The sequence below is a fragment of the Rhinopithecus bieti genome, unplaced genomic scaffold, assembly GCF_001698545.2.
Source record: "Rhinopithecus bieti isolate Rb0 unplaced genomic scaffold, ASM169854v2 scaffold_13400, whole genome shotgun sequence".
NCBI lineage: Eukaryota > Metazoa > Chordata > Mammalia > Primates > Cercopithecidae > Rhinopithecus > Rhinopithecus bieti.
In genome coordinates, this window is record NW_016807991.1 from 4,385,532 (window position 1) to 4,398,590 (window position 13,059).

The window sequence follows — 13,059 nt, forward strand, 5'->3', positions numbered from 1 at the left end:
AAAAAAAAAAAGGAAGAAAGAGAAAGAAAAATAGAGATAAAGTATAAAGACAATACTAAGGGCCAGGCGCAGTGGCTCACACCTGTAATCCCAGCACTTTAGGAGGCTGAGGCAGGCAAATCACCTGAAGTCGGGAGTTCGATACCAGCCTGACCAACATGGAGAAACCCCATCTCTACTAAAAATACAAAATTAGGCCGGGTGCAGTGTCTCATGCCCGTAATCCCAACACTTTGGGAGGCCAAGGAGGGAAGATCACAAAGTCAGGAGTTCAAGACCAGCCTGGCCAACATGATGAAACCCCATCTCTACTAAAAATACAAAAAATTAGCTGGGCGTGGTGGCAGGCACCTGTAATCCCAGCTACTTGAGAGGCTGAGGCAAGAGAATCGCTTGAACCCAGGACGTGGAGGATGCAGTGAGCTGAGATTGCACCATTGCATTCCAGCCTGGGCAACAGAGAGAGACTCTGTCTCAAAAAAGAAAAAAAAAAATTAGCTGGGCATGGTGGCAGGTGCCTGTAATCCCAGCTACTCCGGAGGCTGAGGCAAGAGAATCACTCGAACCCAGGAGGCAGAGGTTGTGGTGAGCCGAGAGCAATCATGCCATTGCACTCCAGCCTGGGCAACAAGAGCCAAACTCTGTCTCAAAAAAAAAAGACAATTCTAAGGATGTCAATACTTAAAGTTTGGCTACAGAGACTAAGGATTTTGCAACTGGACTTTGGCAGCTGATTAACTTTGAGCTCAAGTCTTTCCAGTCTAATATTTTATCTCCCTGCATTATTTCTTCCTTCCAGACTTTTCAGTAAATTGCTGTTTTGGTATTTAAATATCATAAAAACCTCTACAGGAAAGCAATAACCTGGGACTACCAAATTTTTGCATTCCAGTTCCTAGAAGGAGGTAAATATCAATACCAGCTAGCTTAAGAGACACTGAAATTATACCCAAAATATAGATAAGGAACTCAACTTCAAAAATAAATAAATAAATAAATAATCCAATTAAAAACAGGCAAATAGGCCAGGCGTGGTGACTCACACCTGTAATCCCAGCACTTTGGGGCACCGAGGTGGGCAGATCACAAAAAATCAGCTGGGTGTGGTGGTAGGCACCTGTAGTCCCAGCTACTCGGGAGGTTGAGGCAGGAGAATGGCATGAACCCGGGAGGCAGAGCTTACAGTGAGCCAAGATTGAGCCACTGCACTCCAGCCTTGTCTTTAAAAAAAAAAAAATCATGTGTATTTAAACTTTAAGCGTTATTAACTTTCTTTTTTTCCTTTTCCTTTTTTTTTTGGAGACAGAGTTGCACGCTATTACCCAGGCTGCAGCATAGTGGCGTGATTTCAGCTCACTGCGGCCTCAAGTGATCCTCTTGCCTCAGCGTCTGAGTAGCTGGGACTACAGGTGAACGCCACCAGGCCTGGCTAAATTTTCTTGTATTTTTTTTTTTGTAGAGATGGGGTTTCACCATGATGCCCAGGCTGGTCTCCAACTGCTGAGCTCAAGTGATCTGCCTGCCTCTGCCTCTCAAAGCACTAGGATTACAGGCATGAGCCACCATGCCAGCAGTAACTTCTCAAAATTACTTAATAAATGCTAGCTTTTCCTGTTCTTTATTTGGTACGTGTCTGTAGCTCCGCTCTGAAAGAGCCCTCATTTAACTTGCCCCTATGGATCTCTCTCCCCCAACTCCTCTTCAAGTCAGAATTCCTGCCCCACTGTCTCTGCTGTCTGGCACTGAACTGAGGACTGAAGTGGTTTCTTTCTTCCAGCATTAATCACTTTAAAACCAAAGCATTAACCCAATCACATAAGGAGGGCTACCAGAGCCCTTGTCCAGAGGAGGTAGCACCATACAACAGTGTCAATAGAACGCTCTCAAGAAAAGCCTTTCGGTTTAAGGAAAAATTGACTTTATAGTACTGTTCAGGTCTTCTGTCCTTTAAGCAAATAAAAGGGATATGAGAGAGGCAATATGAAACACAGACAAGGACACACATCAACTCGTCAGCTGTTGAAAGCTGCCTCCAACCCAAAGTAGCCATTTTGGAGCAAGTTGTTGAAAAGTTTAGATGCTTAAGCCAATTTATCAACACATTAACAAAACACCGCACCCCCCAACCCATACACACATTATTCAGGGTGCAAAAGATTACTATGAAGTCTTAGGAAATGCCACTGTTCCCTGATGAGGGAATAGACTGTCAGCAGCCTGCTTTTTTAAAGACGTCCTTTAACTTATGTGGAAAAGAAGCTCTAAAAAGTGCCGCCATCGCTGTCTACCTCATACAAAGGTCACCAGGATGTCTTATCTTTTAGGATGCATTTGGTTGTTCACACCCACAAACAGGTAACTATGTCAGTAGGCAGTATCAAGTGATACAGCTTTGCGTGAATTTTACATGTACACCACACACAAAACAAGACATTCTGGTTTAACCAGGTTATCCTGCAAAGCCCCAGGACTAAGAGGTGACCCCTTTAGGGCTAGGAGGTTATGACAACATGTCAGAGAGACTTGAGGAACGTAACAGTTAAGCTGCTGCACCACCTGCTGGGCCAAATGTGACCCCTTACTTTAAAGCCAGCCTCTAATGCTTCCCATTTTTATGTTGATGACTGTTGCTGTCAATTTCTTTGCCCTCTAAACATTAAGAATTCCTCTATAAACTCAGTTTTCAAAATAATTTTATTAAATAAGGCACATCTCTGGACTTACCAAATCCCAAACAGCATTAAATGTTTGTTTTGTTAGAACTGAATACCAACAAGCCACTACATCTTAAACACACAGGACAACCTTCAGACACATACAGAAGACAGCACAGCAAGTTCTTCCTCCTCACCTGGACAATAGCGGCTTCGTTATCAGCCAGTCCCAATAAGAAAATGCGCACTTTGTCAATCTTCACTGGAACCGTTCTCCCTCTCCACTCCACTTCACTCATGGTAGCTGCCTGTTTGGCTCGAGTCTGAGTGATCAAAGCCTGAAAAGCAGTTTGAAAAAGTTAAAGCTTTAACTGGGGATATGAGTGATGGAGGTGTAGATAAGTGGAATCTATCATTTGTCTCTTTGCATAACCAACATATTATACCCCATATAGAGTAGAGTATATACCAATTTCTTTTTTTTTTTTTGAGACGGAGTCTCGCTCTGTCGCCCAGGCTGGAGTGCAGTAGCCGGATCTCAGCTCACTGCAAGCTACACCTCCCGGGTTTACGCCATTCTCCTGCCTCAGCCTCCCGAGTAGCTCGGACTACAGGTGCCCGCCACCTCGCCCGGCTAGTTTTTTTGTATTTTTTAGTAGAGACGGGGTTTCACCGTGTTAGCCAGGATGGTCTTGATCTCCTGACCTCGTGATCTGCCCGTCTCGGCCTCCCAAAGTGCTGGGATTACAGGCTTGAGCCACCACGCCCAGCCACCAATTTCTTTCATTTTTTTGAGACAGAGTCTTGCTCTGTCACCCAGGCTGGAGTGCAGTGGCGCAATCTAGGCTCACTGCAACCTCTGCTTCCCAGGTTCAAGGAATTCTCGGGCCTTAGCCTCCTGAGAAGCTAGAACCACAGGCACATGCCACCATGCCCAACTAATTTTTGTATTTTTAGTAGAGACGGGATTTCGCCACACTGGCCAGGTCGGTCTCTCCTGGCCTCAAGTGATCCACCTACCTCAGCCTCCCAAAGTGCTGGGATTACAAGCATGAGCCACTGTGCCCAGCCTTTTTTTTTTTTTTTTTTGAGACGGAGTCTCACTCTGTCTCCCAGGCTGGAGTGCAGTGGTACAATCTCGGCTCACTGCAAGCTCTGCCTTCCGGGTTCACGCCATTCTCCCGCCTCAGCCTCCCAAGTAGCTGGGACTACAGGCGCCCGCCACCACTCCCGGCTAATTTTTTGTATTTTTAGTAGAGATGGGGTTTCACCGTGTTAGCCAGGATGGCCTCGATCTCCTGACTTTGTGATCCGTGCACTTCAGCCTCCCAAAGTGCTGGGATTACAGGCGTGAGCCACCATGCCCAGTCCAATATTTTTTTAATAGACAGGGTCTTGCTTTGTTGCCCAGGCTGGAGTACAGTGGCCCAATGATAGCTTACTGCAACCTCAAACTCCTGGGCTCAAGTGATCCCTATGCCTCAGCCTCCCAAGTAGCTAGGACTACAGCTGTGTGTCACTATGCCTGGCTAATTTAAGAAAAAAAAATTTTTTTTTTTTTTTTGAGATGGAGTTTCACTCTTGTTGCCCAGGTTGGAATGCAATGGCATGATCTTGGTTCACTGCAACCTCCGCCTCCCAAGTAGCTGGGATTACAGGCATGTACCAACACCCCCAGCTGATTTTGTATTTTTAGTAGAGAGACGGGGTTTCTCTATGTTGGTCAGGCTGATCTCGAACTCCTGACCTCAGGTTATCTGTTCCCCTTGGCCTCCCAAAGTGCTGGGATTACAGGTGTAAGCCACCATGCCCGACCTCTGAAAAAAATTTTTTTTGTAGAGGTGGGGTCTCACTATGTTGCCCAGGTTGGTCTTGAACTCCTGGGCTCAAGTGATCCTTTCACCTGAGGCTCCCCCAGTGCCAGGATTACAGGTGTGAACCACCCAACTGGCCACCAGTATCTATTTGCTTTAAATTTCTCCCTGGTATCATCTAGTTATAGAAACTGAACTACTAACAGGACATAACGGAAGGTTAAAAAGAGTAACACTAAGGTGTGGTAAGGATGTGAGGAGAAAAGCATATCTGCATACACTGCAAGCAGAAATGCAAATCAGTAGAAACTTAAAGACATTTGTCAGTATGTATCAAAAGTTTCCAAACCATTTAATTCCAGTTTTAGGAATTTATCCTAAGAAAATAATCAAGAATGTGTGCAAAATCTGAGGACATGGATATTCATGGTAATACCAGTTACCACTTAATGAACAACAATGAATGGTTAAATAAAACAGACTTCTATGCAATGGAGTACCATGTAGCCATCAAAAGATGATGGTGTATGGCTGGGTAAGGTGGATCATGCCTGTGATCCCAGCACTTTGAGGGGCTAAGGCGAAAAGATCGCTTGAGCACCAGAGTTCAAGAATGAGACCAGCCTGGGAAACATAGCAAGACTCTGTCTCTACCAAAAAAAAATAAAAATAAAAAAGTTAGCTGAGCATGGTAATCTTCACCCATAGTTCCAGCTACTCAGGAGGCTGAGGCAGGAGGTTCACTTGAGACGAGGAAGTCAAGACAGCAGTGAGTCAAAATCAAGCCACTGCACTCTGGCCTGGGCAACAGAGACCCTGTTTCAAAAAAAATAATAAGCCGAGCACAGTGGCTCACACCTGTAATCCCAGCACTTTGGGAGGCAAAGGCGGGTGGATCACGAGGTTAGGAGATTGAGACCATCCTGGCCAACATGGTGAAACCCTGTCTCTACTAAAATACAAAAAATTAGCTGGGCGTGGTGGCGGGCGCCTGTAGTCCCAGCTACTTGGGAGGCTGAGGCAGGGGAATTGCTTGAACCCGGGAGGAGGAGCTTGCAGTGAGCCGAGATCACACCATTGCACTCCAGCCTGGTGACAGAGCAAGACTCCGTCTCGAAATAAATAAATAAATAAACAAATAAAAGTGGCAACCCATGTGGTTTATATTTTCTCCAATCTTTTGTATTTCTTGCTTTTCTATACTACTTGCTTAGAAAATAAATGTAATGAGTTTAAATAATTGAATACTTGGCCAGGCACAGTGACTCATGCCTGTAATTCCAGAACTTTGGGAGGCCGAGGCGGGCAGATCACTTGCAGTGAGCTGAGATCACGCCACTGCACTCTAGCCTGAGCAACAGAGTAAGATGGTCTCAAAAAAAAAAAATTGAATGAAGTATTAATTTAAAAAAGTTTTTTGTTCAAACTTTTAGCAAATGTAGGTATTTGCTAATACAGATATAAATATCCATATATTAACGTCAAATATCCCTAGGGGATTATGAATGACTCCTTCTTCTGGACTTTGTCCAAAGACTTTTCACAAAAATATGCATACTAGATTACCTCCAATTTTTCAGCCAAGAGACCCTCAGTGCCCCCAGATCTCAGTCTCATCTGCATGAGTTCATTGATGGCTGACTGGTCCCCTGAGAGAGAAAGACAGGAAAATCTTCAAAGGTCTGGCCTGTTTTCTTGAGAATCACTACATTCAATTCAGACTTAAAGAGCTCTTCCCCCTCCACATTCTACTTCAATGAATCTGCAGTACAATTTGTTCTCTGAAGACAAGTCTTTTATAAAGAATGAAATTGATTGGGGCAATGAAAATACTCTGTATGGTATATGATGGTAAATACACGTCATGAAACATTTGTCCAAACCCATACAATGTACAATATCAAGCATGAACCCTGATGTAAACTATGGACTTTGGGAGATTATGGTGTGTCAATAAAGGGTCATCAATTGTAACAAATGCACCCCTCTGGTGGGGGAAGATGCTAATGGGAGAGGCTATGACTGTGGGGAGGTGGGGTTACATGGATCTCTGTATCTTTCTGTCAGTTCTGCTGTGAACCTAAAACGGCTCTAAAAAAGTAAAAAATGAACTCAGCCGGAGATTCAAGACTGCTCTTCGGGGGTACACAGCACAGCAGGACGGACACAGAAGCAGAACCATCTTCTATAATTTTGGACAGGGCTGGCTTCAACAGTTCTGCTTTTGCCATCAACCAAAACTCAGGGCAAAGATGGAGGCAAGGGAAGAAAAAAGTTACATCAACTCTCTAGGCTCTCTGAAATGAGCTCCCAGTAGGCCACCTGTCAATGCTCAAGTTGAGTATAATGCCTTGATCCCTGCTCTCACCAATATTATATGCACAATAGCGGATGTTGGGTGAAATCTCTTCCACACGTTGGTTATACAGCACAGCCTGCTCCTCTGTGAAAGCACTGGCTAGCTTCTCATAGATAGTTCTGCGAGAAAAGAAAAGCCAGGTTTTACATCAGCCATATATATGAAAAACTCATGGGGAACACAGTGACTAAAAACAAACTACGGCCCTTTGAAGCTCTCCTACCAACTACCCTAACTGGCATGTTCTAAGGATGAAAGAGAGTCATCAACATATCTATAGGAAAGAAAAGTCACCCTCACTTTCACAGAAACAATCCACTACCTGATCTGCAGCTTAGATTTGACTACCTATAATTAAAACTGGCCACAGCCTTTGGACTATAGGACTTACTTGCATTTGTTAAAAGCCTCAATGGCAGCTTTCCATTCTTGATGTTCAAAACGCAGCATTCCTGAGAGGTAAGCTGTGTAAGCCTGTGAGGAGATGGAAGAGGAGGAATTGCTTCAACAGCAAACCAGTGCTCCCACTCAATCTTCCTTTATTTGTTTCTAACTTTGATATCAAGAATATGGATATGGGCCGGGCGTGGTGGCTCAAGCCTGTAATCCCAGCACTTTGGGAGGCCGAGACGGGCAGATCACGAGGTCAGGAGATTGAGACCATCCTGGCTAACACGGTGAAACCCCATCTCTACTAAAAAAATACAAAAAACTAGCCAGGCGAGGTGGCGGGCACCTGTAGTCCCAGCTACTCAGGAGGCTGAGGCAGGAGAATGGCGTAAACCTGGGAGCCGGAGCTTGCAGTGAGCTGAGATCTGGCCACTGCACTCCAGCCCAGGCGACAGAGCGAGACTCTGTCTCAAAAAAAAAAAAAAAAAAAAAAATATGGATATGGGCCAGGTGCAGTGGCTCACACCTGTAATCCCAGCACTTTTGGAGGCCGAGGTGGGAGGATCACTTGAACCCACTGTTCAAGACAAGCCAGGGCAATACAGCAAGACACTGCCTCTACAAAAAAATTTAAAATAAAATAAATTTTAAAAAAGAAGAAGAAAAATAACATGGATATGGGCTGGGCATGGGGGCTCACACCTGTAATCCTAGCAATTTGGGAGGCCAAGGCAGGAGGGCTGCTTGAGTTCAAGAGTTCGAGATCAGCCTGGGCAACATAGCAACACCTCGTATCTACCAAAAATTTTAAAAAATTACCAGGGTGTCGCCGGGTGTGGTGGCTCAGGCCTATAATCCCAACACTTTGGGAGGCCGAGGTGAATGGATCATCTGAGGTCAGGAGTTGGGGACCAGCCTGGCCAACATGGTGAAAACCCATCTCTACTAAAAATACAAAAAACTTAGCTGGGCATGGCAGTGGGCGACGGTAATCCCAGCTACTTGAGAGGCAAGGCAGGAGAATTGCTTGAACCTGGGATGCGGAAGTTGCAATGGGGCAAGACAGCACCACTGCATCCCAACCTGGGTGATGGAGCTAGACTTTGTCTTTAAAAAAAAAAAAAAATTAGCCAGGTGTGGTGATGTGCGCCTCTAGTCCCAACTACTCAGGAAGCCATGGCAGGAGGATCACGTGAGCCCAGGAGTTCACGGCTGCAGTGAGCCATGCCTGTGCACTCCAGCCTGGGACAGAGTGAGACTCTGTTTCTAAAAAACAAACAAACAACCCAAACAAAGAATATGGATATATTAATCACAGGTTGATTTTTAAAGAGAAATACGTATTTAACAAATAAAAGGTGATACATAGGGAATTTGTTATGGTTCATTCACTTCCCAGGAAAGAACTTCAAAAGAAGGAAACTTGTTTTCTTCATTTTACTTAACAACCATTTTCTGGGCTATAACATAAGCATCAGAAGTTGAATAAAACCTTGCAATATCTACCACCTCTTTTTTAAAAAATTCATTTCCAAAAAAAGTTCTTAACTTTGTGAACTTTTCCAGGTACAAGATTGTAAACTTTCATCTATATACAACATGACCTTTCTTAAAAAGTTAGTTAGCTGGCCAGACGCGGTGGCTCACGCCTCTAATCCCAGCACTTTGGGAGGCCAAGGTAGGTGGGTGGATCATGAGGTCAGGAGCTTGAGACCAGCTTGGCCAACATGGTAAAACCCCATCTCTATTAAAAATACAAAAATTAGCCAGGCGTGGTGGTGCGTGCCTATAATCCCAGCTACTTGGGAGGCTGATGCAGGAGAATTGCTTGAACCTGGGAGGCAGAGGTTGCAGTGAGCCGAGATTGCGCCACTGCACTCCAGCCTGGGCGACAAAGCAAAAACCCTGTCTCAAAAAAAAAAAAAAAAAAAAAAAAAAAAAGAGCGGGGCGCGGTGGCTCACGCCTGTAATCCTAGCACTTTGGGGAGCCGAGGTGGGCGGATCACGAGGTCAGGAGATCGAGACCATCCTGGCTAACACGGGACACCCCGTCTCTATTAAAAAATCAAAAAAACGCAAAACACGGGAACCCCGTCTCTACTAAAAAATACAAAAAAAACTAAGCCGGGTGAGGTGGCAGGAGCCTGTGTTCCCAGTACTCGGTCGAGGCTGAGGCAGGGGAATGGCGTCAACCCGGAGGCGGAGCTTGCAAGTGAGCCTGAAGACGGCCACTTCACTCAGCCTGGGGGCGACAGAGCAAGGACTTCCGCTCTTCAAAAAAAAAAAAAAATAAAACTAAATACAAAAAATTAGCTGGGCGTGCGTTGGCAGGCGCTGTGGTCCCAGCTACTCGGCAGCTGAGCAGGAGGAATGGCGTGAACCAGGAAGGCGGAGCTTGCAGTGAGCGAGATGCGCCAAACTGCACTCCAGCCTGGGTAAGAGCAGATAAGTCTCAAAAAAAAAAAAAAAAAAAAAGGCCGGCCGCAGTGGCTCACGCCCTGTAAATCCCAGCACCTTGGCGAGGCCTGAGGCAGCGCGGATCACGAGGTCAGGAGATTTGAGACCATCCTGCTAACACGGGGAAAACCCGTCCTACTAAAAAAAAAAAAAAAATGCAAAAAATTAAGGCCGGCGGGCGGCGGGCGGCCTGTAGTCCCAAGCTACTTGGGAGGCTGAGGCAGGAGAATGGCGGACCTGGGAGCGGAGCTTGCAGTGAGCCGGAGATCGCCCACCACTGCACTCCAGCCTGGGCGACTGAGCGGACTCCGTCTCAAAAAAAAAAAAAAAAGTTACAGGCTAAAAAAAAAAAAAGGATAAAAAAATCAAGAGCTGATAAACAAAACATGCTAACTTCACCTGTTAAAAGCAAGTTCAGAAAGTTTTTTCCTCTCCTGACTATCGCTTTCTAACCTGAAGAAACTCCGTTGTGTTTAACTGTAGCTTTTTAAATTGTCTTTCATCTCCACAGTGAAACAAGCTGAGTGTTAAGGCACTAACCTGAGCCTCTAACTTGGTCTTAGCGTCCACGCGATTACTCTCACACAAACGTTCCAATTCCTCTGCATGCTTCACGGCTTTGCGTAGGCGAGATAACAAGTGAAACCGTTTTCGGGGTTCAGTGTTGGCTTCCTGTTTCAGCTGCATGGCATAGCTCCAGGCTCTTTCAGCATCCATCAGAACCAGAAGCAAGTATCTAGACCAGAGACAGAAGCGGGGAGACAATAAAGGCCATCATCAGACCCAGATATTCTCTGAGGTGTAATCTTCTGCTTCTTGGCTTTTCTTTATACTCTCCCTCCTTTGCCGTTCTCAAAACAACTCTTCTGATATTCTCAGCCATGACTAAACCAGTATCTCTATTCGCAACCTGGGCTCAATCGCAGGTTTCTCATCATCTACTAGACATATCTCATTGAAAAACCTCTACCATCTCAAACTCGGTAAATCCAGAATCGTGACCTACCCCTCCTGAATTTTGTCAAACAGACACAGTCTAGGCACACAATCTGGCCTCATCTTTGAATCAACACCTCCTTCATCTCAACTCAGTTAGAAAAGTCCTTAAGAGGCAGTATATTGGCTGGGCGCGGTGGCTCACGCCTATAATCCCAGCACTTTGGGAGGCTGAGCCAGGCGTATCACCTGAGGTCGGGAGTTCGAGATCAGCTTGGCCAACATGGTGAAACCCCATCTCTACTAAAAATACAAAAATTAGCTGGGTGTGTTGGTATGCGCCTGTAATCCCAGCTACTTGGGAGGCTGAGGCAGGAGAATCGCTTGAACCCAGGAGGTGGAAGTTGCAGTGGGCTGAGATCACGCCACTATACTCTCGTCTGGGCAACAAGGCAAGGCTCCATCTCAAAAAAAAAACAAAAAAAAAAACAACAGAGGCAGTATATTAAAGTGGTGATGAACAAGGGCTCCAGAGCCTGGGATAGAATCCCAGTGCCACCACTTACTAGCTGTGTGACTGTGGGCAAAGTACTAACCTTTCTGTGCACCACTCTCCCATGTAGTAATACAAATAACACATTTAGACCAGAGCCGGGCACTTACTAAGTGCTCAATAAGTTCATTAATTACTTTATTATTATACCGGTGAATCTTTCTTTCCTGCTTTGATCAATCTGTCTTAAACTTCAGTTTAACCTTGTCTCTTCAGAGTAAAGGATCTTGCTATCACAAGAGAGTCCAGGCTCAGTGTAGTGGCTAATGTCTGTAATCCCTGTACATTGGGAGGCCGAGGTGGGAGGATCGCTTGAGACCAGGAGTTTGAAACCAGCCTGGTCAGCATTGCGAGATCCCATCTCCACAAAATAAAAAAAGAGAAAAGTTAGCTGGACATGGTGGTACATGCCTATAGTCCCAGCTACTCAGGAGGGTGAGCCAGGAGGAGTTCAAGGCTGCAGTAAGCTATGATCCCACTGCTGCACTCCAGCCTGGGTGACAGTGAGGCCCTGTCTCAAAAAAAAAAAAAAAAAAAGGGAGAGAGTCCAGATTTCTCCCAACTGGTTCTCATGAGATTTAAGATTTAATCACTACATCCTGCTGCTGCATCCTATTATGGTCTCCAGGCTCTAGTTTTCTGACTGTACACACCAAGCTCACAGCCTTTTCACTGCCTGAGTAGCAGCTAACAAGTGTCCAGAACTTTACAGTTCCTAGACTGCGTGCATGGATACCAGGGCATGCTGCTTCCCCCGACACAGAATGTTCTTCACTCTCGCAAATCCTTCAAGGTCAAGCCTCCCCCACGCAGGCTTACTGACTTCCCTGTCAAGAGCCTTCAAGTTCAAGTCTCCTTTCCAAGGCTTCAGAATGCTGAACAGTAAATGATACACAACATGGCACTTTTACTGTAGCATTCCCTGGTTTGCACTGACCAACATCTTTCAACAAGATGAAAGTCCATAAGGTTCAAGGACCACGCCTCCTCTCCTTCTGCATCTAGTGTGTCACAACTACTCTGCTGATGGAGCACAAAAGCAGCTACCAACAACACCTATGTGAATGGGCGTGGCTGGGTTCCAATAAATCTTCATTTACACAAAAGGTGGCAGGAACATAATTTGGCCCGTAAGTGTGAGGAAGACCTGGAGACCTTCACTACATGTTGCTTGACAGACTAAAAATTCTTCAGCAAATGCCAGCACTAGTGTATTCAGCACTGAAATACAGGACTCTTCTATAACTGTGAAGTTCTGGGCACCAGCCGGGCGCAGTAGCTCATGCCTGTATTCCTAGCACTTTGGGAGGCAGGGATGGGTGGATCACCTGAGGTTAGGAGTTCAAGACCAGCCTGGCCAACATGGTGAAACTCTGTCTCTACTAAAAATACAAAACTCAGCTGGGCATGGTGGCACGTGCCTGTAATCCCAGCTACTCGGGAGGCTGAGGCAGGAGAAGTTTGAACCCAGGAGGCGGAGGTTGCAGTGAGGCAAGATCAAGCCACTGCACTCCAGCCTGGGCAACACAGTGAGACTCTGTCTCAAACAAACAAACAAAAATTACACACCACTCAATTTCATTAAGATATACTGGGCTGGACGCGGTGGCTCAAGCCTGTAATCCCAGCACTTTGGGAGCCCGAGACGGGCGGATCACGGGGTTAGAAGATCGAGACCATCCTGGCTAACACGGTGAAACCCGGTCTCTACTAAAAAAATACAAAAAAACTAGCCAGGCAAGGTGGCGGGTGCCTGTAGTCCCAGCTGCTCAGGAGGCTGAGGCAGGAGAATGGCGTAAACCCGGGAGGCGGAGCTTCCAGTGAGCCGAGATCTGGCCACTGCACTCCAGCCTGGGTGACAGAGCAAGACTCTTTCCAAAAAAAAAAAAAGGCCGG

The 13,059-nt window shown here is 45.8% G+C and overlaps 1 protein-coding gene across 1 annotated transcript in view; it reads right to left on the minus strand.

Moving 5' to 3' along the window:
* The window catches only part of SRP68 (signal recognition particle 68), a 49,300-nt gene that overhangs the window by 24,133 nt on the left and 12,108 nt on the right, over positions 1 to 13,059 (minus strand). The window contains exons 4-8 of the mRNA XM_017884728.1: positions 10,215 to 10,410; positions 7,219 to 7,301; positions 6,837 to 6,946; positions 6,035 to 6,117; positions 2,852 to 2,992 (exon numbers count right to left, since the gene is read on the minus strand). Of these exons, the coding sequence (XP_017740217.1) occupies positions 2,852 to 2,992; positions 6,035 to 6,117; positions 6,837 to 6,946; positions 7,219 to 7,301; positions 10,215 to 10,410 (613 nt within the window). The remainder of the gene's footprint in view (positions 1 to 2,851; positions 2,993 to 6,034; positions 6,118 to 6,836; positions 6,947 to 7,218; positions 7,302 to 10,214; positions 10,411 to 13,059) is intronic.